This window comes from Cyanistes caeruleus, chromosome 11 (assembly GCF_971803275.1).
Source record: "Cyanistes caeruleus chromosome 11, bCyaCae1.hap1.1, whole genome shotgun sequence".
In the NCBI taxonomy this organism is placed as follows: domain Eukaryota; kingdom Metazoa; phylum Chordata; class Aves; order Passeriformes; family Paridae; genus Cyanistes; species Cyanistes caeruleus.
Genome location: NC_141711.1, coordinates 6,225,491 through 6,250,261, shown reverse-complemented (window position 1 = coordinate 6,250,261; position 24,771 = coordinate 6,225,491). Strand labels below are relative to the sequence as shown.

Here is a 24,771-nt window from a genome sequence, read left to right as displayed (position 1 = left end):
GTAAGTGTTTAGGGGTGTTACTTCTGTTAGACAGAAAACTATCTTAAAGGGAAGGGTACATCCAGCCAGGGCAGCCGGACACACACAAAAGCAGACACAGATGTTTTGTTTGTTTTTATGCACGTTGTTCATTGCCATCCGCACAGCTTCCCCAACTCACTCCCAATCGGTGTATTTCTGGAGAAGCTGAAAAAATATATGCCCCCCTTTTTAACTCTTTCGCTGCTGAATTCCAACGCTGACACCATTCCTGCCTCCCCCTCCTTGCCCTCCGCCCTGGTGACCCGGACTGCTCTCGGGAGATTCACTTCCCAGCCCTCACACCTGCTTACTTTGGGGGAATATTCGCAGGAAGGAGGACCCTCCAGGCCCTGCTGTGCCTTTGAGCCGTGGCCAGCCTCGTCCAGGCGGTGACCCCGGGCGGGCTCCGCGCTCTCCTGCGCCCGTCCCGGAGCGCTCCCAGCCGGGATGAGCGCATCCCTGGCGGCGTCTCCTTCCTGCCCCCTCCCCGCCCGAGCCGCGGCGGAACAATGCGGGGACAGACATTTAGCAACACCTGCTGTATCGCATTAATATGCACGGGGATGTATGGATGGTTTTTCCCATCCAGCACTAAGAGCGCATTGTTCGGGGCGATGCATCGGCGGATCGCTGCCCCCCTAGCGCCGGCCCCACAAGCCCCCTTCTGACATGTCCCCTTGTCTCCCAGCCCGGGCTGACGAGCGCGTTTAGGAATGCACTTCATTAAATCCGAGCTGCCCCGTTCCAACCTGCAATGCGGAGGCAGCACAAAGCCAGCGCCACGCTTCCTCCCGCATTTCTCTCAAAAGCCCCATTGTTCGCCAGGCATCTGCTCCTGATCTCAGCCTATTCGTGCCCATTGACCCCGCTTCTCGCAGCACACCCGCTCGCCAACGGGCCTCACGTAAAGCCTGCTTGATGAATTAAAAAGGAGCACTGGCCATCTGTCCCGGCAGGCCGGGCTCGGCTGCCAGCCCCGCTCCGCAGCCTCCCCCGGCTCCCGAGCTGCGGCTCCGCCCGCACACACGCACCCAGCCTGCCACATTCGCCTTGCCATCCCCTGCCCGAGCCGCCGGGAAACAGCGGGGGTGGAAAAAACGGAGAGAGAATACAACACAACATTCTCACTTGCCTGAGTCCTTCGAAATTCAAGCACAAATACAAGATTAATCCTTCCTTTGTGAGGTCTTGTCTTTAAGTCGTGGTATGTAATGATCCTCAGCACTGCAGCAGAGGGGAATAAAAAATGCAGGGATCATAAGCAGGGGGAGGACAGGGCTTACTTACATCAGGGTTTCTGCCACATGACAATAGGTTTGAGAGGGAAGAATAAGCTGGCAGCAGCAGCTGACAGTGCAAAAGGGAGAATGCAGAAGCCTGCCTTTTATATTATTGGTGACATTTCTAACACATGACAACAATTTCCATCTGTATTTAAGCTGCGAGTGTGAGGAAAAGAGCATTACATCACGACTCCTCTATTCCTAGGGGCTGTGGAATATGTAGGCCAGAGGGATTAAAAAGCACCTGTGTATGCTGGAGATCTGAAACACCACAAGGCAGATTTCCCCCCCTCACTTCTTTCTCCCTCGCCCTTTTTTTTTTACCTCTATCACCTGCACTGAGCTGCTGTTTGAGAATATGCCCAGGGAAGTGCAAAATGGTATTGTCCTAGTTAGCGAGGCTCAAGCATGGGGGAACGATGCAAATATGTGTTTCTGGCTCTGTCTGTCTCTCTGTAGGAGATACAGCACTCATTTTTGCAAGCAATTGGACAGAATACAGAGCATCCTCCTGCTTTCTGCTGTGCTTGTCCCAAGGGCTTCGAGTTTCTCTTAAGAGTACCAACTTTCATCTTCCTTTTAAGTCTGCAGGGAATTTCAGTGACAGTAGCAACAATGGTTTCCCCACTCTCGCCTTCTTTTACAGCCAACTCATGCCTGTATCTTTTAAAAAGTAAACATCCAGAACAGGGGCCAAAGATATTTTGGAAAAAGCACTTGACTGCTTCAGAGCCAGCAGGTGTCCGTCTTGGACGCTTTCCACGTATCTGCCAGGACATTATTACTTAGATGAAGCTCTGAAATCCGAAGGGACCCCAGCCTTGCAAGGAAAGCTGCTCCCCTGCAGCTCCAGGGCTGCTTTGCTGGGGCTGCTGCAGCTGCCCTGAGACAGGCAGGGACATGGGAACCCCGAGGGAAGCACTGCTGGGGTGGGCACAGGGCCACTCCTGCCACTGTCCCCTTGGCCCAGTGGGTTCAACACCAGTTCTGATCCCGGAACAAGCAGAATTTTGAGCCACAGCAGCCGAGAGCCATCGCTCTCTGAGCATTTGCTGCTGGCAAAGAAGCTCTGTCCAGCTGTGGGCACAGGACACAGCTCACAGGTTCACAGCACCTGTGTGAAAGGGCCAGGCAAGGGAAAACATCATCCTCCCCACCACCAAACCCAGCAGCAAATACAGACACTGCTCTTGCTGATGTACCCCGTCCTCAGAAGTGCTTGAACTAGGGAGGGGCAAAACATCACTGAGAGCCAGCAACCCTTGCCTTACCTTTATGGCCACACACTGACAGGAGATTGGCTTGCTTATAAACAGTCTTAAATTAATCTGACATCAGTATTTTCATGAAAACACCAGCTGGGCCAAGGTGCTGGCCAATTATATGTCTCTTGTTTAAATAAAAAAGACAAAAATTCTTTGCTCCAGATCATTTTCCTGATCTTTCAACACTGGCCTCTTGGAGCCATAGACTATTTTTTGAGTATATGCTTGGTCAACTCAAAGCTGCTGTGACAACTTAGAGCCTTTGATAATGTTGGGTTTAGAATATTGCACACAGTAAATTTGAAGACTGCAATACGAAAATAAATTACTCTGAATTCCTTGCCCCTCCTCTTCATGTCCACAAAATAAAGAAATCTGCATGAGCCACACTGAAATTCTCTCAACAGATGAAACTTCAACGAGGCAGTACCTATGTGAAACATTCCAGTAAAAAAGCCTCTTTATTAAAAATAGAAATGGAGCATTTTACTTTAGATTTATTCAGAGATGCAGCTCCCCAGTCATTTATGGAAAGACTTCCACACGATTTAGAAGAGGGGGAAAAAGGAAACAATGAAATTACTTATTTTTAATCTGGGGTTTAAAGGCATTTTTTCTTTCCAAAAAAAAAAAAAAAAGTCCCACACACAAAGAAAGAAATTCAATGCAAACCTCTGTTTCTGTATCATGAAAGCCCATTCCAGTACCAGAGTAATCAATTTCTCAGAGCTTGTGTGGTCTATAGCAAAAGCCAAAGAAGGTATTTAAGTTTATACAGCCTTCAGCATTTTGATGGCTTGCTTTTGAAATACGACATGTTTAAATTTTATATATTTTTTTACAGTTAGTTATGTCTTAAGAAAATGGTTGCTGGTAGAAAAAATAGAAGGAAGGGAGAATAAATGAAATTCAACCTGTTTTTGAGCTGTTTGCCCATTCTAAAAAATCAGAGTTAGTTCAAAGTTGCACCATGAACAACTATTACAGTTGTAATTACAGCTATCATATTATACTCAGTCTTAATTTAGCATCAAACACCTCGACTCATATGAACAGGAAAAAATCCCTAAATAAGAGTGGTGCTCCAACACCAAGAGATTATTACCAGGCAAGCATCCACAGAAATTTACAGGAACAGCAAAGCAAATACTTTGTCAGATATAAGAACCATCTACTTTTTCTAGAGCTGAAAGTCATAAGCAAATCATAAATCACTTCAGGATGGGGAAAGGAGTCTTTGTCCTTATGGTAACCCCAGCTTCCCACCATGAAAGAAAGCCATCTTGAGACAAGATTTTACAGCTGGGATTTAAGTCACAGGGTGGAAAAAGTGTGAGATAGAGCACTCTTGTAGGTAGGAACAAACTTCTACAACAGACTTCTCATTCTTTCATCAGTACATTTTGGATCCAATTCACTTACCATGTGGGAACAGCAAATGGGGAACAAACTGTGAATTCAAATAACTGTAAACTCAGCAAGATGTGGAAATACAACACAGATGGTGCACTTCAGATTAAGGGTCAGCATTTCAGCGTCGCTTTCCACTTTTACATTGTGATAGGTGATGTATAACAACCACCTTCTCCCCGAGACAGCACTCTAATCAAACCATGACTCACTTAGGAAAACAAGAGGCAAAGTGATACCTCCTTGGAAGCCTCCTGCCAGTCGAGAGGAGCTAAGGTTACTTGGTTAAGCTGTAGGTTTGCTGCTTGAGGATTAATGCCTAGAAATTGTCTAATGTCTGGAAATTGTCTCCACTAGCCATGGCTGACAAAGGTTTTTTTAGCATTTCCATTTTCCTGCACGCTGCAGCAGGGCTGCTCTGCCTGGCATGGCTGTGCCCACCTGCTCCCCTCTTCACCACCTACATTTCCAGCAAGAGTTTGCAGAGGTTGCCCTGATACCTGTTTGCAAAAGCCAAGAACACAACCCACTGCTGCCAACATTCCCCAGAAACAGCCCTCAGAAAGTCCTAGAACACCTCTGCAGGCCTGCATCCTGCTTGTCTGAACACTGGGTTAATTTTATTCTCTACGACCCATTTTGCCAAAAATCTGAGGAATGGAATTTAGGATGATTTTATTCTGGCTATGAAGTGTTAGTTGCATGCCCAGGGCCCTCTAGGAAAAGGCTGTCTGCCTGTAAGCACAAGTTCAAAGAAGAAATAAAGGAGTGAGTACAGATTAGATGACAGAAGAGCTGTAAATCTATAGGAGTTTGAAATGCCAGATAGAGAGGAGCAGGAGTGATTGTAAGGTGATTATTACCTTCAAAATATGCCGGAGGTTGTTTATCAGATCAGAGTTAATGAGGGAGAAATCTAATTGAACTATAATATTAAATTTACCACTTTAATGGTATCATCAATGTTCTATAATGTGGGCAATTTACAGAATGTCTGTCAGTGTGATTCTCCAGTGTGGTTAGTTACACAGGAGCAGCACTATTACATCTCATCAGCTTTTCCCTTCCAGAAGACACTGTGCATTTTGCAGAGGATTGCTGAGTGAGATAGCAATCTGTATGTTTAAAATTATGGGAATGCAAAAATGATATTTATGATTTATGAGATATTTATGAACATGATGGGATGTTCACATTCCTGGAAGAATTTGGTCCAGCTCTGCCCCACTGCTGAGCCCATCCTTCCTACTTCTGCACTGCCATGTAGTGTCCTGCTGGGTTTTCCATCACTCTCTTTCACATCCTGCAACATTTGCTGCTCTCCTCAGAAGCTTCCATATCTGGATTTAGAAAAATTGCTAATAACCTCACTATTCAAGCACATTTTCTGCTCTCCTGTGTTATCTCCCTCCAAACAAAAGAAAGCACTAAAAAACTCGCACCCTAGAAAAACATGAACAAAGACGGTAGCAATAAATCAACACTTACATGAAAAAAGTCAAAATACCCCGTGTCAAGGTTTCAATTACTAATTCAAAAGACCAGTGAACAGTAGGAGATGGTAATGCTGTGTTTATTAATAGCCATCTCCTCATGTATTCAAGGAAAAGTTCACTAAAAGCAGCAGCTTCTTTATATGGAGTTCCTCCTTCCCTGAGCATCTGCTCCAGCCCCCCTGTTCTGAGGTTTGCCACTTCAAATCCCTAATACAGCAAAGATCACCTGCACATTTTTAGCATATGACAAATGTCCCATTAAGTAGATTTAAGTTTTGGTAGTTGAGTTGCCATGATGGTCTAAGATAAAAAACAAAGTATCATCATTGTCTCTAATAAGCCTTTTTATAGGCTTTTCACCAACATCAACTTTTGTTTACTGTTTTTAACCCCCTAGTAAATCAAGTGTTAAACCTGAAGTTCAGTGAAAAAGTTCAGGTAGTGAATGAATGATGAAGTATGAAACATAATTCAATAGCAGATGATACTTCCAAAGGTCATTGATGAGGTTTTCTCCCATATTCAGCTCAAAAAAGACCATGCAAGAAGAACTGCCAGATCACTATCCACCTGATTACTCTGTGATACACATCTCATTTTGAAGATACATTAGCCTTTCAAAGAGCCATTTATTAAACATTTCCATTTAAATAAAAATTTTCACAGTCCTCAGTGAAACAGATGTATTCCCTCTTAAATCACTAATTAAGAGCAGCCTGGGACATTAACAAAGCCCTTTAAAAGGAATTCAGAGAGCTAGTGTCCCCCTTAAATAAATCTGTTCTGGCAATGACCCAGGAATCTTGACTTCATAACTCAAGCTCTAATTATTCAAGAGAACATCATAAAAAAAGGATACATCTAGACTGTTAAGACTAATAAGGAAAGATTTATTTTTCCTTCAATAGGGGCAGAACTACAAATATTTGTTCCATTTTTTCTATCCTCTTATTCACTTGGGGTGGGGGGGAAGGAAATCAGTGAAGATGAATTTACAGAGTTATTCCCAGTAAAGGTACTGGATATCGCTCTCCCCAAAGAAAACCATCTAGCAGAATCTAAACAGCTTTATAAATGATTACACGGCTAATCGCCTCTCTGCTGAAATAAAGACAAAAAGGATTTGGAGGACAAATACTGCATGCTTTATGTGATGTTAAAAAAGGGATAACTGTTTGAAGATGAAATGTGACAACTCTGCATCCCCATCAAACCATCAGGAGCTGGCATCTGCCACCGCCCCCCTGGGCTCAGAGACTGTCACGGTAGCAGGATGTGTGATTGGAACCACACAGGAAACTCCTCCTCTGCAATCCTGCTGCTTTTGCCCACCTTGTGTTGCAGGTATCACCCTGGACCAGAAGATTCTCATATCAATGTGATTTACAGGTGTTCCTTTTTAAATAGTGACATCTTTGATGGGAAGCACAGGACTTTTGTAAGGGTGAAACCCCCAGCACACCTAGACAGTGATGGGTTAATCGTGAAATACCAAATGTGAAGGCCAAACACAAATGGGAGTGGAAAAGCAGATTAAAGAACAGCTACACATTTAATTTTACCTCATTTTAAATCAATCCTTTTGCTTGGAACACTCATTCTCTTGCTTTGTAGCATAATCAATAGACTGCAACCCTTGAGCAGATGCATGGCGATAGTTGAAAAGAGATCAAACTGCCTAGGAATCCAAAGCTGTGGTACTGCAGCCATCACAAAAGACCTAATCAGAACCCTGGGACATCATATGGAAAACTGTGGCAGGACAGAGCCAGTTTTGAAGTGAATAATGTGGGGTAATTCATCTCCACCCCTTCAACCTCCAAACAGCAGTACCTGCTCTCAGGTCCGATTCACTCCCTGCTCTCCCAGAGACTCTCCCCTTGGAAGCCTTTATGTTTTAAAACAAATGCACAGACATTGTTTGCACTGCACCTAAATATCCACTGACAGCTGCTTTGCCATAGTACAAAGCAACTGCAATGAAAAACCTGCAAAATTAAGTACACTGGGGACTAACAAAGAAAACAAAGCCAAGTGGCTGTGTAATCTCTTCCCACACTCCTTACCCAAATCTCCTTTGGCAAGTGGCATGGGAGAGCATGTAGGGCTGAGCTCCTCTGCTCTCTGCTGTTCTCTGGTGCCTCATGCAATTCCAACTGGGTGTACAGTGAAACACAAAAAAAGCAATTCCTCACAAATGGGGAAGCAGATGGAGCAATATTTACCATCATAAGTGCTTTTATTTCCAAAATTAAAAAACCAAAACAAACAAACCCACCCCCAGACAATAGTTTTACTGGCACAAAACGTGCTATTGATCTGAAAGGACAGACCAGATGGGAAAAAGGTCCTGAAGTCTTGTAGATTAAACAAAAATGATTGCCTATGGAAAGGAACTAAACTATAGAAATATTGGCCCTGTTGCTCAAAACAGCATATTTTTCTCTCTTTTAAAAGTGAAAACACATCTGGTTCATGAATAAGTGAAGGAATGATATCCTTGAAAACTGCAGGGGACACTGCTGCAATTTGGCAATCCCTGGAACACAGGTATAAGGATTTTCTAAAGCCAGTGGTTGTACTCAGGATACACAGGAATAATTAAATGTGTGTACACTAGCTGACATGGAAAATATTATACAGAGTTTAGATAAACTCACAAGCAAATATTCTTAAGAGAAAATATTTTTACATACTGCTGGTATCCATATGTGACAACCCAGTGATAATGGCACTATTTTAAAAGTATTTAAAACTTTTTTCCTGACATAAACATTGTAAAACAATTAATTATTTTTTACATGTTAGAAAAGAGTCTGCTGCTCCTCACCTTATCACTGTAGGCCTTCAAATGAATATTTCATGGACCCTGCAACTATTTCTCATTACAAAAGCAAAATTACACCTCTAGGAAGGGAACCACAGCAAAAGGTACTTGGATAATAAATAAATCTGCAGGTCTGGAAAGCTTTTGAGAATTCAAGAACATTTGTGTACATAAACTGATGATTTATTGCCTGGGAAGAAAACTAATGCACACTGTCAATGATTCTGTTTATCCTTAAAAATAATTAGTAGCTAAAAATAACATCAGAATTGTAACTCATATAGCCACACATGTAAAAACACATTGATTTGTAACATAAAGGTCTTTATGTGTCTCTTCAGCAATTTTTCCCAGTATACTGATACACTTTTATGCTCGCTATTCTAAAGAAATGAACCTTCTGTAAACTGGTTTGCATATCCCTTTTACCAATTCATTCTGAAGTTCAGAAATACTTATGGGGGAACCCAGAGCTACAGGACTTTATCCTGGGAAATCACCTGAGTCTGCACATTTGTCAGGGGTTGCATCAGACCCCAGCCCATTTAGTCTTTCTAGTCCTCCATTACCTGCAGATGATGTAGTTATGCACAGAACAGCTTTTCCAGCTCCTGGAGAAACTGAACTGCCTTTTGGAAGTTCAATTATCCATGAAAATCTTGAATTCAGAGAATAAGCTTCAGTGTGCAGTCTACAATCACTTACTAAAGTTTATCTTATCTAAACCATGAGGTTCTGTAGTTCAATATTATTGGTTTTGCTTAGAAAGGAGACTTTTCCTTTGCACCAAGAGATCACTTGGATTAAAGATACTTACTCTAAAATTTCCCTCTGAAAGGTGAGAGAGCTCAGGCCAGCCAGGTGCCTGAGTGTTGTTGGCTTTTTCTGAGCCTCCTCACAGATCACTCAACACTTACAACTATTGATTTTTATCCATTTCTTTCCATTTTGCTCCATGTTCATCTATAAGACCAACCACAACAGCTGGAGCTACTGTTCTGTAATGAGGACAGAGAAACAGATCTTTCTCTGGGAAGGTGAGAGGACAGACAGCAGAAATTAAAGTGGGAAATCTCTAACATTCAGATCTCCAGTCAGGCAATCCCAGGACGTGTTCTTGTTTTGGGGAAGTCAATCAACTGTTGAATGATGACCTCCAGACCACTTACAAACCATCAAACATACAAATAGGTGCCCTGCCTCTCTTCCTTACTCTGTCTTGGTCCTGGCTTATGCTGCTGCTCAAGTTGTAGGCGCAGAGGAGAATGCCTTGGGTGTGTAAACAAACTCGTGGGTTTGGTGTGATAGGAACAGCAGAGCACTCGTGACAAACAAACTTGGAGGCCACCTGGAATCTTGTCACAGCTGTTGTTTACTACAGAGCATTGCAGGAAAAATCAGCTCAGTGGGGAGCTGGGAGCTGAGGGTATGAGGACTCGGAGGAAGTGTGCTGGAGGGGCAGATGGCACTGAGGAGCAGGGGAAGACTTCAGTTTGCAGAGATATGTGTGTGGTTCACCAGCTAATGTCAACAATACTTCACCTCTGGGTCTGTTTCAAGGTCTCATTTCTTTATGATAGTTCCCACATCTAGAGATCAAATCCTCTGATCTCTCAGAAAACCATCCTGTGTCACCCAAACAGGCAAATGCTCATGTGGCCCCTGGGAGCTCACATCATCCCACCTCTCATCAAGGGTTCAACAGAAAATAAATCAAACTCTTAACCAACTCTCCTAAAGAAAAAATCCTAATGATGCTTAAGCAGTGTGCCATTAACAAAGTAATGAGGTTGAGCCAAACATCCTGCATCTTTCCTCCCTTCTGCTTGACCTCTGTCTTCTACAAAAGCTGTCAGGACTCCTCTCAGTTCCAGAGCCAAGCACACGATGGGCACAAGGCTGAGTGAGAAACAGAAACCTCCTTGGTTCTCTCACCACCTGTACCAAACCAATCAGGGTTGAAACACATGCTATTCTCACCAGAATTTCTGGGCAAGAACTGGTTAATAGCACCTTTTTCCATTTTGCATTTACTAATTATTTCTTCATTTAGCCCTTATATTAGTGCAATAAAAAGCAGCTGTCAGGCCAAGCATGCTCAGTCCAAGTGACCTTGTGTTCTTGTTTGTGTTTACCACATAAGCATCAGGAAATTCCATTTTCAAAATACAAGGCTTCATAATCCATTAGCACTAGAGATTGGTCCAGGGCTCTGGATTTACTGGTCACGTGGACCAAGGAATAAAAATATGAGTGTACAGCCAGATTAATCTCCAGACCTGTAAAGCATCCCAACCCTCCATGAAGCAGTCTCATTCCAAGCCACATATGAATATTAGCATCATTCTTAAAAGCTACCATTAATACCATCCCCACAGCAAATGAAGCAAAAATTAAATGCTACCTGCCCAACAATTTAGGAAGTGTGGCGACACACAAGAGCTAACACCACTTCAAGGGTTTTCCCCCTGTTTCATAAGTGAAACATAAGTACTGATGCTCTTACTAATACATCAACAACCCACATCTCCCCCAGCTATTTTGAAAAGGCAGGAATCACTTTCACTGCCCTTATTTTTAAATAAAAAGCAAGTCCAAGCATCTTAGCTCACCATCAAGTTCAATAAATCAGGTAAAAGAATCAATGGAAAGCATTTCAAAATGTAACCTTGGTAACGTGTAAAATGTTTCCCCAGATCTTACACCCATTTGCTTTATTTGCTGTTTTAAGAAATGAAATATCACACACAGGCAGAAGGACATTAGTATCACAACACTGCATCTCCCAAACCTAATACTGCATGTGCCCTCCTGGAAGGCACTTTTTGCTGTATGCCCTAAAAATCTGCAGCCTGCCAAGTTAGGTAAATGAAAAACAATCATATTTCACGTTGACAAAATGGCAAATGGAAATGTTCAATAGGAAAGAGTAATCCATATTTATTCTTTATGTCCTTTTATGTTCTTTAAACATAATTTGTTTTGTGCTTTTCACGGATAAAATGAGCATAAACCCAATGGTGTTACAACAGCATCTGCCATTTGAAGAATCAACATTTGTCAGTGTTACCACTCAATTCTAACTGGTCTTACACAGCCTTCCTGCATTCAACACTTAGACTGAAAATGACTACTACTGTGAGTACCACTATGTGATATTTGTTGGCAAATAGTGGTTTTTGAGTTGCAACATAATTATTCAATATTTATATAAGTCTACCAGGATAAACAATCTCTGATTCACAAGAAGTCAGAAAACTTCAAATTATATTGCTGCTTATCTCAGTCTTCTATAACTAAGATGTTTACTAGTTCTAATTCCAGCCTGATCTAAAGGGCATATCATTATTTCCACAGCTCAGCCAAGTTAAACAAAAAAACCTTTTCCTGAGAAGAGTATCCCCTGCCACCTGGAGAATGTCAAACAGAGGGGCAACAAAGTAGGATCACTCTCCACTCTTTCTATGTCTTCCCAAAATGCCAAGGACAGTCTCATTTTGAGTAATGATTCTGACCTTCTAAAGATTACCATGCTCCAGAGTTCTTAGTTTTTCTTCTGGTTGTTTTTTGGGTTTTGTTTTTTGTGGTTTTTTTGGTTGGGTTTTTTTTGCTGTTTTTGATTTTTTTTGTTTGTGTGTTTGGGGTCTTTTGTTTTAGATTTTTTTCTGGTTTGGTTAGGTTTTTTTGAGTGAAAATGAGCATTTCTTTCTCTGCTTTGCTAACTTTTGTTGCTTTTCTCCTACATGAATCGAGGATGACCTTCCAACAGTGGCAGATGCCTTCAACAGTGGCACCCAGCCATGAAATGCTGTTCAATTCTACAAGTTAAATAAGCATCAGAAATAAAGTTCTGCTCAGGAAATAAAAATAGAAGCCACTATTTTATTCATAGGTTTCGAACCAATAAGCAACGTTCACCATTGTGATATTAACATTGACTATTTCTAAGCCAAGCAACCACTTCATGGCAGGTTTTTTTTAGGGTTTTTCTCCAAAGCAGGCATCACAAGGCTTGCATCACACCATCAACTGCTCCAAAAAGGTAATCAAAAAAAGCCTCATTCAGAGATGAATCATTTTCCTTTTCAACCCTTTCTGCTGTCACTCATGGAAGTCTGCCCAAAATGAGAACATCTCCCCCACAGCCGTGCACACCACCACAGGAAGGCTGCCCCCAAATAAAGGTGAAATTCTCCCCCAGGTGGTCCAGCAGGTGGAGGTTTTGTCACTTACAAGGCACAGCATGGCGATAAAGGTTGTCTCGAATGGTCTGCTGCAAATCGTGATCCGGCGACCCCTTCTGAAACCTCTGGTTGAGATAGTGCCGCAGATCTTTGTTCAGTCTGCTTCCTGCAAAGAGAAAAACAGCCATTTATTTATTTCTAAACGCACACAATTACCATTTCCAATTGAGGCAAATGTTAGATTTCCATTCAGAGTCCCCTAAATTATGGCACGCTGACTTTACGAGCAGAGGCTCATCTTCCTCTACAAATGGCTAATTACCAAAAATAACTTGCTGTAAACAAGAGGTCTCTCTTGCCTCATAATGCATCCTTCTTCCTGTGGTGTTAAACAGATCATCATTCCTGTTTATCACTTATTTGTCTGAGCAAATGGAGACAGACAGATGACAGGAAAAAGAAGAACAATTATAAAGGTATTTCTTTTGCAAGAGTCTGGAGGGTGAGCTGGGCAGAGAGACAAAAAGCAAAAGCTGCTCCCATTGGAGCTACTAATAAAGATGAACATGGCAAAAAAAATCAAACAAATGCTATACTTTCTACTGGTATCTATCCCAACACACAGCAGGAGTTACAAAAGTATTGATTTAATGAGTTCAGAGCACCCAAAGCCTTTAAAAACAAACAAAAAAATAATATCCAATGCTTTTCACTTCAATCTGTTTATTTTCCTGTTCAGGTTTGAAGGCCTTCAGAAGTGTGAAAGAAGATAAATGAGTTGAAAACAAAACAAAAACAAACAAACACAGAAAAAAAAGAGAAAAAAAAGAAAAATAAATGTAGCTGTTAATGAACATTGCCAGTTGCTGAATACCAAACCCTTTTTTGTAAGAGAACATGTGAACTGGAGAAACTTAATAAAGTCTTTTCCCAAAAATATTTCCAAGCTTGGAATAACACTGACATTAATTTGACTGAAGAGCAAAAACAGGGATTGAAACTCTTCTGTTCTAAAATTAAAAAGGGGGAAAAAAAAACCCCAAAGACCACTGGAAAAGCTTCTGAGAAATGCTAGCAGGATGATCAAAGCCTGGAGCAGCTGCCACACAAGGACCAAGAGAAGGATGCTGCAGCTTGTTGTGGACATCAGTCTCCAACATGTCCTGAGGTCACCTGAGGACTGGGCACTGCCTGTCTGTCCCAACAGCAGGACTGGGAGACACCAAGGGAAGCTGGACAGAGCCTGGTCCAGAATCCCCATGGACAGGAGTCCAGAGCTGTGCAGCTCTCCCTGCAGAGCACTGCGGGGGCAAGAAGCTGATTGAGGAGATTCAAGGGGAGATGGAAGAGCATTTGTAAGACTCATTGGGGGCTGCAGAATCACAGAATGGTTGGGTTGGAAGGGACCTTAAAGATCACCTTGTTCCACACCCCTGCCATGGGCAGGGACACCTTCCAGCGGACCAGGCTGTTCAATGCCCCGTCCAACCTGGCCTTGAAAAGAAGAGAGAAAAGGAAATCTCTTGGGCTTAGCATTAATTGCTGGTGGCTGGGAGACCTGGGAAAGAAGTCTTTCTTTGCTCTTTTCCTTCCCTTTGCCAGGCATCTTATTTATGGCCCCAGCACGAGGCAAAATGCTGGACACCATGGACCTCAGGCTGAACCACTGCTGCGGTTTGCACAGCCTTTTGTCATTTGCATTATGAATTTTTTGACTGTGAATATGCAATGCAGAGATCATCTCAATACATGTGGACACTGAATGCAGCCTCACAGTTGCAGATTCCTGGCTGGAGCCTCTAGGAATCACTGCAGAGCAAATCAAAAATAATAATACTGCAACGGAGTGCAGTCGGACAGTGGGTCTGGGAGGCAGAAACAGCAACAGGCAAATGGTGAAATAAGAGTGCAGACTGCTACAGGACTGTGGGCAGGATAAAACCCCTGCAGTCCTGCAGCATTTCACCAGAAATGTTGGTTTAAAAACAAAACTAAACACAAAAAATCCCCCGCAGTCTGAAATACTACATCAAATTTTAAAAATAATTTTGTGATTTGTATTTAGATCCTCCTGACAGCTTTTTCTTTTAATTAAATCTCTTATTGAAGAAAGAAAGACTCAGGCAGCAGGCCCAGCTATTAACAAGAGGAAATTTTTCAAGATCAAGATGCCCATTACAGAAATGAAACAACAAAGCTGAAATTAAGGGAGATATAATTGGCTCAAAACACTTTCCTGAGCAACCCCAGCAACACCCCTCACTCCCAGAGTGAATTATCAACCCATTTTCTAACAAATGGTCTCCAGTTATTACACCATGAAGTTTGTTTCCCGCACAGGAGGCACTTGGAGGCTTTGGCAGACTTGTGGGCTACATTTTTATCAGAGTATGATTTTCAGAGTATCAGAGAGAACTTTCCAAACTCCAGGTGTTTGAACTCATAGCATGTTGTTTTACTCCAGAGGGAGACTGGGCACAAAAAAAGAGCATCTGCTGAAATAATAAAGTAGTTCTTTATCTTTTAGCTAAACAGTCCATACATTTCTTTGCACAAGAGAGAGTAAGGCAAGGTGGATTTTCATAGCAAAAAATGACAAATACGACAAACTGCCTGGGCATGATGCAAGGGTATCTTCCAGGGAAGAAATTAATGCACAGAACTGCATGTATCACGAAAGTAAACTTTCTTCTAAAATACTGTGTGATCCCTGATTCAGTGATTTATGTCACAATAATGCCTTGAGGTGAAAAGGCTCTGCTGAGCTAGGGCTTGTTTGACCACAGAATATATGCAGTTTAATGATGATATCTGCTTTTAGCTTCCCTCTGCGCCCATTCCATCTAGCATCTCAGTCTATTATGGCCCCGCTGGAAAGTTTGGTTATTTGGTTTATGCAGGAGCTGGGATTTCCCAGCTGAGTCACTGAAACACCAGTTAAAAAGGCACTTGCAAAAACAGGGGCTACAGCAACACTTACACTCACATAAGTGTCCCCTCTGGGGGCTCAGAGTGATGCTTATTTCTATTACATTTATTTTAGAAGAGAAGGAAGAAGAAGGGGAGGGAAAAAAAAAAAAAAAAAAAAAAGAGGCAAAAAAGAAACCCAAGTCCCAAAAAGCTTGCTGAGCTACATTTCTGTTCCTATATTCCAGGAAAGTCTTGAGAGAAATGAAGGCTTCTTGCAGCTCTGATGATCTCAACTCAGCAGTGGCTGAGGCCACAAGCTGTGGGCACAGGAACTCCCTCCACTGCATGGCAGAAGAAAATGAGCTAACACAGAAACTAACTCCATGTGGAGGCTGCCAAAGGGATCCAGCCTGGAACAGGTTGGGCTTTTTTACAATTTGAAATGGTTTTCTCTGCTCTGATCTCTTCCAAAAATCTCCCCTGATTTGGCATGGCTTGACAGTGGTTTTATTTAGCAGGTTCTAGTGCTGCACACAAGTTTATACACTGCTGTACTCTTAGTCCAAATTGTATGCACCCATAAGCTCTGAAAACCTGAAAAATATGCCAGTGACATTTAAGCAACCTCCTCTGTGCAAATCTTAGTAGCAAAATTCATTCTGATCCTCGGGGGCATTGCTGGCTTGTGCAAACTCCCTCTGAGACCAAGCCTCACCTTTGATGGCTTCTGTTCATGCACAAGCCACTGTCAGACCAAAAGATGGGCACGTGCCCAGAACCACCTCATTTTATGCAAAAATCCTCCCCTTTCTGAAATTTAAATCCATATCATTGTGCTCAAGAATATACTTCCTTTAGAGAGGAGCTGTGTCAACCAGAAGTATATATTGGCCTTCAAAATGCTCCCCTGTTCTCATGGAGACTGGATTTTACATTTACTCTACTCAGATCCTTTCTTTTCTTCTCTGCTAAAAGGATGCAGAAAGATCCAATGGTGGTAACAGTGGAGGGACAGGAGATGTAACCTGGGAACAGCAGTTTCCAAAGCAGAGGATAGAGGTCTGAAGACCCAGCACTTCATTCTCCCTCTGTGCTGGTCAGGATATCTTGGAAATTGTTTATTTGCACACAGAAAAGTCACCCTGTTATTTCTGTACTGAAAATTAGGCTGATACATGTAGCTCTAGATCATCAGACACATACAAAAACTGAAAAGCTCACCAAAATTCATAGTTCACAAGACATTCAAAGACTTTTTTGGTGCTGTTGCAACAGTTTCCTTTCCCTTTTTTCCCTGCTGAACAAAATCAATGCCCTTTTTAAATGTGAAAATACAGTCAGAGAACCAACTTTTCACTGCTTCGCTCCCCACAGTGCTACTCCAAATCTGAGATGCTTCCATCTTATTATCTGAGTCCTTCCAATGAAACAGAGCAAAATGGCTGTTTTTATCTATTCTTCTTAATTATTATACTGTATTTTAGAGTATGTCTATCACCCTCCCCAACCATTACATTGTAACAACATTTTAGCAGTAAAAAGAAACCCAAGGGGGAACCGTCTCTCATAGCAAAAAAAAAATAAAAAAAAAAATTTACTGACATATTGTTTGCTGAGAAACAATAAACTGTCAGGTTTTTGTAGCTCAATGTCTAACTTAGCTGGGCTTGTGATTAATGAGGAATATTGACTATTTCTAAACACATTGTTTTCAAGCCCACAGTTCAGTCACACATTTGTCCTCCAGCAGTTACCTGGCATAAAGTCACTGGGGAAGAAATGCTTTGAATTATGCTCTGGCACTTGGTGCTAAAATTCCCACTTTCTGCAGGAAGCAAGCTGCACGTGGCATCATCTGAGAGCAACTCTGCTGTGTGAGAACATCACCTCTTGGAGAGCCTCCCAGCAGCAGCACAACCTGGGGCTGAGAGCTCCTCCTGCCTCATTGCCACGCTGGCTCCCAGGAGGGAAAGCAGACTGCATAAATGACCAAGCAGAATCTGAATTTGTTCCCAAGAAAAAGCTGAGTGTGAGCATCGCAGGGCTGCCAGCACCTTCCTGCCAGCTGGTGGATAGTCTATGCCAGGACTGTGCAATGTGTGTGTTCTGAAGATCTATTTTAAACTCGTTTGGAAACTATCGTTTTATAGTTTATGTTTGTATTAATTACTGCAGCTGTTTGATCCCATTTCTGTTTGAGATGGTCCCAGATAATCCTGATAAACAACCACACTCTGACAGAGCCTATAGATGCTCGTGCAAAGATGGGTCAGGGTCAGGCCTGGGACACACTGGTCCCTGACCTATATTACACTCCTCTAAGCAGATTACACCAGTATATATTTTTTTTTGCTTTACCCTTCTTTAGGAAGGCGACTGATTGCTACATTCACAGTGACTGATAGCAGCTGAAGTGGAAAAATCTATTTTCCATTCCTGAATTGCAGCAGAATCCCCCTTCTCCTGTTGGATCTCTGTTTAAAGGTGTCTTTGGCAGAGGGATTCTCTGTGGTCAGACAAAGACCATTTCAAAACAACAGGGCCATGAAGCAATGAAAGGTTAAAGGCCTCACTAAAGGGATAAAAGTGCAATAGAGTCATCTGGATTAAGACTCTCTCTCACCACCCTGATGTCTACATTGGGAGGGAAGGATTCGATTTTTTAAAGACACAAAGATTGCACATGTTGGATTTGCAGTATAAACCCCTGATTGTAACTGTCTTTCAACTGAAGATCTCTATCTGAAGGTATTTAACTAATTAGTTATCATGGTTGGCAAGGTTTTATTCCTGTGCTACAAAACATAGAACTGCAGATAAGGGGGGGAGAGGGGAAACCCTACAAAAACCAAGCCAAACAAACAAACAAAAAAATAAATCCAATTCCTGCTCATTTAGAGGCATGAGCAGAGAACTTGCAGCTCATATTTTCTGGAGCAACAAGTGGATTTGCAATGTCAGCTGATTGGACCTAAATGCTGGGGGGCTTCACTTGTGCTCCTCTCTCCAGGGCTCCTGCTCTGCCCAGCAGAAGGTACCCAACACAAACTCATCTATAATTAGAGCCAAAATAGCTTCCCTTAACTAGAAAGTGTGTTAACTAAGCTGGTCATAAATCTACAACTCACTTAATAATGTAACTCAAGACAACTTCTCAACCTGTTGTTAAATCCTTACCATAAAGTGGGGTGTAGACAGGGCTCCTGGGAAACAGAAGACAGTTCTTAAAACTTTTCCAACAGCAGTGCCAGGACATCACCACTGTATCTTACTAACACTTGCCATCAATTTTCCTCAAGTCCTGTTGCAAAGGTGGCCCTGATACTCACACATATATTCTGTTAATGCTTGGAGAGATTAATATTCTATTCCTTGGCAAATTGATAGAATAATTTTCATAGTAAGGTCCAGGAGGCAGCAGCCCATCTTAGAAGGCCAAGTAGATTTTTATCATTTAACAAGACTGCACTGGTAGCCACATCATCATCAAATATTCCTAATTCCAGCAGTTGTTATGGAAATGGTAACAGTTTGTGCTATATCGTTTCATCCTGTCCCATCCTTGTCTTCCAGCTGCTGTCCAAAAGTGATTATAAATAATGGGGCTATAAAAGCCATTCAATAATTAGAAGATTCATTGGCCATATGCCAGCAGTGACAAAAGAGAGTGATTTATGTAAGATGAGCCTGTCACATCTGCCAGATCACAGTTTCATTACGCCTGTGGCTTTAAGGTCACAGTTTAGCACTGTTTCAACAGCCATTTGTCAAGGGGGTGCTGGGGAGAAGAGGTGAAATACATCATGGCTTTGTTTGCTTTCTTGCTTTAACTACTAAGTAAATAAGTAAATAAAGTCCAGTACCTACATTTGTTATTTCATGTCTCTTGTGAGGTCAAAGACACAAGAAAACATTCATCATGGTTGGCCAGGGTTCAAAATAAGATCATGAAGAGAAAACATCACATTTAAAAGCCTTAAGAATTCATGTGGCTTCTTAAATTCAATACAATCTAAGCATGTTCTGTCTTCCAGCCACCCATGAAATGAAGGCACCTTGTAAACACATAACATGTTGGTAAATTAATTGCTACTACATTTTCCTAACACAAGAAAACTTAAAAACCTTTTATGGTTCAGTGTTCTAAAATGATATTGAAACATTGCCATGGGAGTTCAGATTAACAATTAACATGGCTCAGCAAACACCTAATTTGATCCCTATTCCATTTCTCATCTTCTTTTCCTCTAAAAAAACAATAAAAAACACCAATGAACTTTTATTGCTCGGTACCAATACTAGTACAATAAAGTCCAGATGTTTAAATCTTCCCCATAAATGCTTCAATAACCTCATCTGTTACTGTCAGTGATTGCTTCCATTCCAATGTGGACAATCTCTGGTGACAAAAATTACAGGTCTGAGGGTGCAGACTGGATGTTTGCTGGAAATGCTACACCCAGTACCAACCAATATATTACTTTAATTTGTACCAGCCTGCTAAAACCAGACTGCAGTCAGATGAACTGCTTAGATCAGAGCCCAGATGCTGCCATTATTCTAACAAATCCACACCACAACAAAAGCAAAATGAGTGTTCACCCTTTGCCTACCTCCTGAAGTGACACATAAAATACTTCCCAATTTTTATGCTTTAGAACCTTCTCTGAACAACAAAGCCTCATCCATTGCAAAAGACTTCCGGTGGAAGGAAATTATGATAAACTGGAGGGTTGTGCCATAAAGAATTGCACAGAGTTACAGGATAAGCCACCTGCACAGCAATGAAACCCCACTTGGATGGAGCATGGTTAAGGGTTGAGCAGCAGCAGCCTGGCTGCTGAATCAGCAGTGAGCACTTTGGGGCAGCCAGTAATTCCTGCCTGGAGATTGAATCACACTTGTTACTTTATTACTCAGAAAACTTCTTAAAATGTTATTTTAGGTGTAAGCTGTGAATCTGAAGGAGACATTTCCACACTCAAAACTTTCAGGTCACGTTCAGAATCAGGAGCAGGCAAGAGCCTTCTTGGCGTGGTACCTTTGGTATCGCTCTCAATCTGCATGGGTGAGTGAACCAGCACTGAGGTGGTAATTCAGCATTTGCTGCTGCAGAAATGCACTTAACAGATCATAAATCCCTGGTAAAACTCTTCTAAGAGCACCTCACCTCATCTACTGTATTCACAGAGTGCTCCCCCTTATTTTCTGTGCATTAATAGTGATTCATATTTCTACACTAAATTGAAACAAATAGCCTTTCAGCTGAGAAGGGCCAGAAAAACCCACAGAGCTCAGGCATTGAGGTTGAAAAGAAAAAAAAAAAATCATTATTTATACACCAGGCCTGAAAATTTTGAACATTTGTGACAAATATGCTTTTGTTGCTCTCAACTGAATCCAGATCAGCAACAATTGTAAATGCAGCAGCAAGTTCAGCCTCTCTCTCATTCTGGCCCTTTCAAGTTTCTGGCACCCTCAAAGTTTCAGCCCCGAATTTCTTGTGGAGAGGAAAAGTTCCTTCACCCTCTGACATCTTTGCAGCCCAGGACAATCCTGACCTGGGAGACAGGGAGGTCACACAGCCACAACTACATCCCAGGAAGGGGAGCCTGCTCTGCCATGGAGAGACAAATCAGACCCTTCTACCTCACAAAGGATCTGTTTTATTATTTCCTTCCTCAAAAAACTGAGGTTTAAGTTCTGTTCCTCTTCTTAAATCATGTGATATCATTTGTGTCCATATAGAGCCTACAGCATCATGACAGTAGATAAATGATGACATTTCTCCAGAGAAAGTGGCAACCATACCTACCCAGGTAAGCCTAAGGAACAGAATATCTGATACATGTGAGGCAGAAATACAATGGAACATGCTGCTCAAGCAACGAGAGAGGAAGATAAATAGAAGAAGGAAAACTGTTTGCCTTGGATACCTCTGAAACACATTTGAACTGGCGAGGCACAAAGCTTCAGAAATGTGATTTGCCTCATCCAGATGGGTGCTGGCAGATGTGGAGCCTGCCCTGGTGCTTTGTGGCCACAGTTAATCGTGAACCCAGCTAACTAAAAGCTGGAGATTAACACTCCTACTCTCTCATTGACCCATAGACCTCTTTTCTTCCCCTATGCCATTTTCAAGAAATGCTACAAGCTCCCTGCTCTTGTCTCAGCTTTCTGTTTTCCTTGTTCCCTTCTGAGAATCCACAGACACACGAGAAGGAAATTGAGGCTGTCAGGTGGTCTCTGGGAATGGCAGCAGAGAAGCAAGGTGAGCCAAGGTGAGAGGAGGGACCTGCTGGAAGGACAAATGCAGAATATTTTCCTACTAAAATGAAAAATCTCCAAGATAAAGCTATAAAGCTGATTAACAGCCACACACACAAACTTTGTTGTGTTTTTGACGAGGCTCAGGAGGTATGTGGACAAAGAACAGAGTAGTGCAGCATCCTCACTGGTTTTCAGTGAGGTTTGGATTAGCATCATGCTAAATACTTTATCTGGTTCTGTGGCCAGATCAGTGTTGACCCAGAGTTAACTGGCTGACAATCAAGCTGTAACATTAAAGCTACGTCCATAAAAGCCTTTGCTTGGCAGTGACCTTAAACCAAGTGCCCAGAGCAAAGCCTCAGCTCCACAGAGCTTTCCAGAGGTGAATGCAGGCGAGCAGAGAATCCCTCTGAGCCAGGCATTTTCTGCCTTGCACACAAAGGCACTGCTGTGCTGGGGCACTCTGCACGGCGTGTTCCAGCAGGGAAGGGCAGTGAGGAGTGTGAGGCCATCCATAGTGGCAAGAAACGTTGATGTTGCCACGTAGGCTTTAAATAAAAGCACAACAACAAAAAATAAGAGGAAAAAAAAAACCTCCTATACAACTGAAGTGAATGGAGAATGAAATCTCTGTAAGAGTGCCACGGGGTGCAGCCTCTGAAGGATTCGGTGGAGCTCTGAGTGTTTCCATCAATGAACACAGACTGAGCTACGTGAGCAGCCCAGGAAAGGCATCCCAGGGAAGCACAGCCTGCCTGGAGCCCTCTGGATAGACTGGGGAGCATTGTTCCTTCCCCTTCACACTGGAGATGCCAGCAAGCTCTGCCTTGTCTGGGATGCAGGCAGGGCTGGTGGGAGCAGCACAGGTAGGGCAGGGGGTGAAGGAGAAGGTCTGGCCACAATACTAAGAATGGGAAAATCAAGATGAAAAGCACTTGCAGTCTTTCACTCCAAAGAAAAGACTCATTTCTGGAAATGAGATGCACATCTCTCTGTCTCCTGAAAGGAGCTGCCATATGTTCTAAAAGTAGGATATAATATTTGAGCTGTAAAAGCCAAATCAGCTTGAGAAACAGACGGCATTACAATGCTTTAGCAGAACAAGCCCCCCATAACAATATGCCAACAAACTCATTTTCTAGAATGGCACTAGGAAAATATTTGCAAAATCTGAAACCCATTCCCTAAATACAGCATTTGGTTCTTTCAGAATGGGAAAGAAGTGCCACACATATGCCAGAATTGGGGAATTGTAAATGGCTCTTCATATTCTTTGATTTTTTTTTTTTTTTTTGCTTGCTTTTTTCTGTAATTTTTGGATAGTGGTTTTCTTTTGGAGCTTTTTTTTTTTTTTTTAAACTTGACCTCAAATTTCTTGAGCAGTCATTCTTGTTCTTCCTTGGCTGCTGGAGGGAAAAATTCCCATGGCCCAGCCAGGTCACCTCTGAATTTTGATCACAGGGTTGTAGTTGTTTACTCTGACCTCCCAGGCTCCAGGACACACATCAATATCAACAGCCTAATTTCCAGAGGTACTGAATAAATAAAATCTAACGCTGACAACCTGTGATTGTCAGGCTACAAACACTAAATGAAGATATTGTCAGAACACTAGAATTTTGATGCTGTTTTTAAAGTATTTTTTTTCTCCTCACAGCTCTCTATCACACACAAAATGCTGGTCTTCTTGGAAGAAACCAGCTGAAAATCATGTGTTCATGGGAAGAAGATCTGTCCAAATCATGTTCCAGCTGCTTTTGCCTATTCCCCAGTGTGGTTGAATGATACACTCTCATGTGCACCAGTGTCTGACCAAAGAAAAATAAATGATTTTTTTCATCTGCAATATATCCATTTACAGAGTGATACAGGTTGATTTTCCAACTTGCCCAAAAAATTTCCCAGAGCCAAGATTTGCCAAGGAACAAATAAAACCAGAAACAAGACTTGCTGTGGTTTTGACTTAGCAAGTAAAGGCCCTTCTCCTTCTACGTTATTTTCAAAGAGCACAACTCAGCTTAACCTCAGATGGACCTCTCTTCTTTTTTTCTTTTTAAAATATAATTACACATTTATGTACATATAGAATAGATGCCAAACTGCTAACACAGAGTACAGAAAAGAAGCACACAGGCAACAATGCTGTGTGATTTAGAAAATCAGACTCTCAAAGCTGAATATAATTATGAGCTAAATCTGTTGGGAAAAAACATTTAAATGGAAAAACGTGTATAACAGTTGGGAGCTGTTGAAGCACATTTTACAAGAGGCCCAAAAAGCCACAAAAATTGAGTAAGGAGGTCACACTGGTTTAAAAACAAACCTGGCTTATAGGGAAAGTGACTGCAGCTTTTTTTCAGTTTCATGCTGTAGACAAAGGGAAAATAAGATCTCAGCAACTGGACTAGCTCTGCTTAATTACTCTAACTGCAAACATTTTTGTTTTATTTTTATTGTACCACTGGAAGTGTTTTCTGAGGGTTGGAGGATATTCTCCAACCCTGGAAAATGTTACATCAACACTGAATGTTTTTCTTGAAAAATCAAGATTAAAGAGAAATTGATTCCAACTAGTCCTCTAATGTCCTGAGCTATTACTTGGAAATGTGATTTAGGAAGACAGTGTTGAATAGGCAGGTAAAGGATCTGGAAGAATGGGGGAGCCAAGAGCAATTTAAAAGAGTTTAGAGCAAAATGATGCAATGAGCTGAATCTTTTGAATTGCTCAGGTGACCAAGAGCCTGGGCAAGTTGAGAAAACCTTCCTGGTAAAAGAAAAGTGTTAACATTGCTATTCTACTGGAAAAGCAATTCAATACACAGCATTGTGGGCATCCCTTTTGTGCAGGAAATGGAACTGAAATTCTAAAATCAGATTTTACAGCACTGACAGAATGAATGAGCTGGCTGGAGCAAGCAAGAACTATGGCAGTCAGTTATGGGTTTTAATAAAGTACCACTACATCTTATTGGCAAAACTCAAAAGTAAAAGTGAGAAGTGAATGAGGGCAAGGTTGCTGTTAACTATTGCACATAAAGTCATGTGAAGCAAAAATGCTCTGATTCTTGGGACTGTCTCTATCACACAGAGCAGCTCTTCTCTTCT

General features: G+C 42.0%; 1 protein-coding gene across 47 annotated transcripts in view; it reads right to left on the bottom strand.

The window, feature by feature from the left end:
• The window catches only part of MAGI1 (membrane associated guanylate kinase, WW and PDZ domain containing 1), a 323,880-nt gene that overhangs the window by 148,137 nt on the left and 150,972 nt on the right, over positions 1 to 24,771 (bottom strand). For all 47 annotated transcript variants that reach the window (XM_086845076.1, XM_086845046.1, XM_086845074.1 and 44 more), the window contains exon 2: positions 12,536 to 12,652. In XM_086845076.1, the coding sequence (XP_086701202.1) occupies positions 12,536 to 12,652 (117 nt within the window). The remainder of the gene's footprint in view (positions 1 to 12,535; positions 12,653 to 24,771) is intronic.